The sequence below is a fragment of the Otolemur garnettii genome, unplaced genomic scaffold (genome assembly GCF_000181295.1).
Source record: "Otolemur garnettii isolate 467f Iridium unplaced genomic scaffold, OtoGar3 scaffold00083, whole genome shotgun sequence".
NCBI classification, from domain to species: Eukaryota; Metazoa; Chordata; class Mammalia; order Primates; family Galagidae; genus Otolemur; species Otolemur garnettii.
The window spans coordinates 5,027,451-5,030,334 of NW_003852478.1; the positions used below are offsets into that span (position 1 = coordinate 5,027,451).

The 2,884-nt window shown below is 40.3% G+C and overlaps 1 protein-coding gene across 9 annotated transcripts in view; it reads right to left on the reverse strand.

The window, feature by feature from the left end:
• FRYL (FRY like transcription coactivator) overlaps window positions 1–2,884 on the reverse strand; it is a 260,014-nt gene that overhangs the window by 65,971 nt on the left and 191,159 nt on the right. For all 9 annotated transcript variants that reach the window (XR_002774533.1, XM_023515972.1, XM_023515970.1 and 6 more), the window contains 3 exons: window positions 1,808–1,968; window positions 1,181–1,291; window positions 54–208 (listed from right to left, as the gene is read on the reverse strand). Coding sequence is in view for 8 of the 9 variants with exons in the window: in XM_023515972.1 (XP_023371740.1) it covers window positions 54–208; window positions 1,181–1,291; window positions 1,808–1,968 (427 nt within the window). In the remaining variant the exon portion in view is untranslated. The remainder of the gene's footprint in view (window positions 1–53; window positions 209–1,180; window positions 1,292–1,807; window positions 1,969–2,884) is intronic.

A 2,884-nucleotide genomic window follows, 5' to 3' on the forward strand; every position in this document is an offset into this window, starting at 1 on the left:
AAGCAAACAAACAGCCCACCTAACTAGAACATGAAAGGCAGTAACTGGAGTACCTGTTCTGGAACACATTAGCTATGGCTCTAAAGCAGCCGGCTGCCACCCTCTTGGAGCCCGTGTAGCAGCGATCCACAGCCCAGTACATCAGGTTGCTCTGATCAGGGTTCAGCTCCAGCAACAATGTAACTGCTTCGCAGCCCAGCTGATGGACCTAAGGAGAGACCAAGTACAGACCATCTGTCTATTTCCTTATGCTTTTTACTAAAGTAATAATAGTGCGCGTATTTAATCGGAAAATTCAATCTCCTTTTGTTCATCTTTTTCTCAGTTTATTGAGCCAGCAGAAAAAAATAACATGGATGGATTATACTCGGCCTCTGATTTTTTTTTCACATAAGACTCTTTAGTTATGATTCCAGCAGAGCCCCAAAGGCAGCTGATGAATATGAATAGTGGTTAATAGTGATTAAGTGCTTTCAGAAAAATGAGTTATTAACCTCTCCCATTATTTTTATTCAGCTTTATTCGTGTTTTTGATAACTCAACAGAAATATTATTTTGAAGAGGAAAACATGTGAGGCTTATTTTAAATTGTGAAGTCTACGTGTGAACAGTTGAGAGTCAAGAGGGCAAGAAAGGAGGTTTAATTGCAAAGGGCAGGAAAAAAAAAAGAAAGAAAAGCAAAAAGAAATTAAATGCAGCAAATAACATTTCTTTCATGGCGCTCAATATATTCTATAACATTTTATTTATTAACTTAAAACCCTATTGAGAAATCTATACACACCACTGTATTAATCCTATAAAAGTGAAATTAATATTATTCAAATGAACAAGTAAGAATTTTCTTATACAGGCCATCCATGGATTACAAATGAGATCGGTTTTATAGGTCTGCTCTTAAGCTGAACTTGTATGTAAGTTGGAATAGGTACATTTACCAAACATCTGTAATAACCTCTGTTCTTAAGTAGGAGTTGTACATTAGATGTTTGCAACTGGGGGACTGCCTATGTTAAAGTATCCTATTCAACTTTACATAATAAGCTTTTTGCATACGATTCCAACCTATCTTATTTTTTTTGAAAAAAAAAAAAAGACCTATTTTTAGTGTACCATACATTAAATCCAAATCACGCAATGACGATTTATTATGAATTTTTAAGGAAATTGTCATAATTACCTTTTTGTCCAGAGAGTCCAAAATGTTATCCAGCCACTTGTACAAATAGCCATCTGATGATAAGCCCACATTGTCTGTGACAGGGCCACAACACAGCACAGCAGACATAGCCTTCAAACAGTAACATTAGGATTAAATTTCAAAAATTCAAGAGGTTAAACTCTGGGCGGCTTAATGAGAACAGGTGAGATGTTTTTACTCATGCTTATCCAGCCACAACACATTTTTTTGGTCACAAAAAAATAATATGATAGTAATTTTTTTAAACTAAGAAACTTATCACAACTAAGTAAACGTCATGACACCAAATTAGACATGGAGCTTAAAAAACACTGGAAGAGAAAAGAGAGAGGCCCCAAGAAGGCACTTAAGCAGGAATAAAGGTAGGTATTTCCTTGAGGCAATCCTCAATTCTTTAAGAAAATAAATGATCAAATGTCAGTAGATTCTGTAATTTTAAATAAACTTATAAGACAAGTGTTTGAACATGGCAGACAGATATATATTTTAATACTCTCAGGTACTCTGAAGAAATCCTTGTTCTTTTATTATAATACCAGTGACTGAGACATAAGAATATGTATCTCTGTTCTTAAGAGAAAATAAATTGGGTGTCTAAGTAAATACCTTTAGTGCACAGTATTGATGTCTGTTAATTTGCATATTTCTATCACTGTATCTGTCCAAGGGTGTAAACATGATGCTAAAGGGACCCGCCCAGTGACTGAACAGCATGAACAGACTGTGACGAAGGCTCTGCTGGGGGAAAATGCTTCTTCTCTGGTGCACTACAAATGAGAGAAAAAGGATAGATGCAAAGAAATTATTTCCATTTCTTTTTACTTTAACATGTATGCCAACTTACTGGCTCTAAAAAAGAAAGCAAAGGTTTTCATTTTAAACTACTAGAAACCTCCATGGTAACTAACAGATATCACGTGCTCTACACATCTATGCAACTCACAGAACCCAGGCTGCCTGACCGGAGACCGAGCAGCTCCCCACGCAGGCAGGAGCAGGGGTCAGGAGCCTGCTTCACCCAGCCGACAATGGCTCACCATGTGGTGAGCCCCCTGGGCTGACATTGGCCATGTGGTGAGTCCCTGGGGCTGACACTGGCCATGTGGTGAGTCCCCCGGGCTGACACTGGCCATGTGCTGAGCCCTCCAGGCCAACACTGGCCATGTGGTGAGTCCCTGGGGCCGACACTGGCCATGTGGTGAGCCCCCCGGGCTGACACTGGCCATGTGCTGAGCCCTCCAGGCCAACACTGGCCATGTGGTGAGTCCCTGGGGCCAACACTGGCCATGTGGTGAGTCCCCCAGCCGACACTGGCCATGTGGTAAGCTTGGCCAAGACAAGACAGACTCACCCCTGGATCTTGGGTCACTGGTAAGTAAGGGCTTTGGACTAAATGAGTATTTTTAAACTGATTTAAACCGATTATTTTTTTCAGCCCAAAGATGCCTTTATAAAGGGAACCTTACAAGGGGTCTCGATACACAAAACAGATAAAAGGGGAGCTGATCTATGTGAGGACGAGAGCTGATGCCCAAACCCATTCTACCGCCTCCTGCTGGCGGCACCTGAGAACCTCAGGGCTCTAAGAAAGCAGAATTTGGAAAGCACCTGTTTTAAAGCTCTCCAAGGATTTTTTTTTTCCGTTTTGAAATTTGACTACAATTTCTCTGCATCAATCCTTGT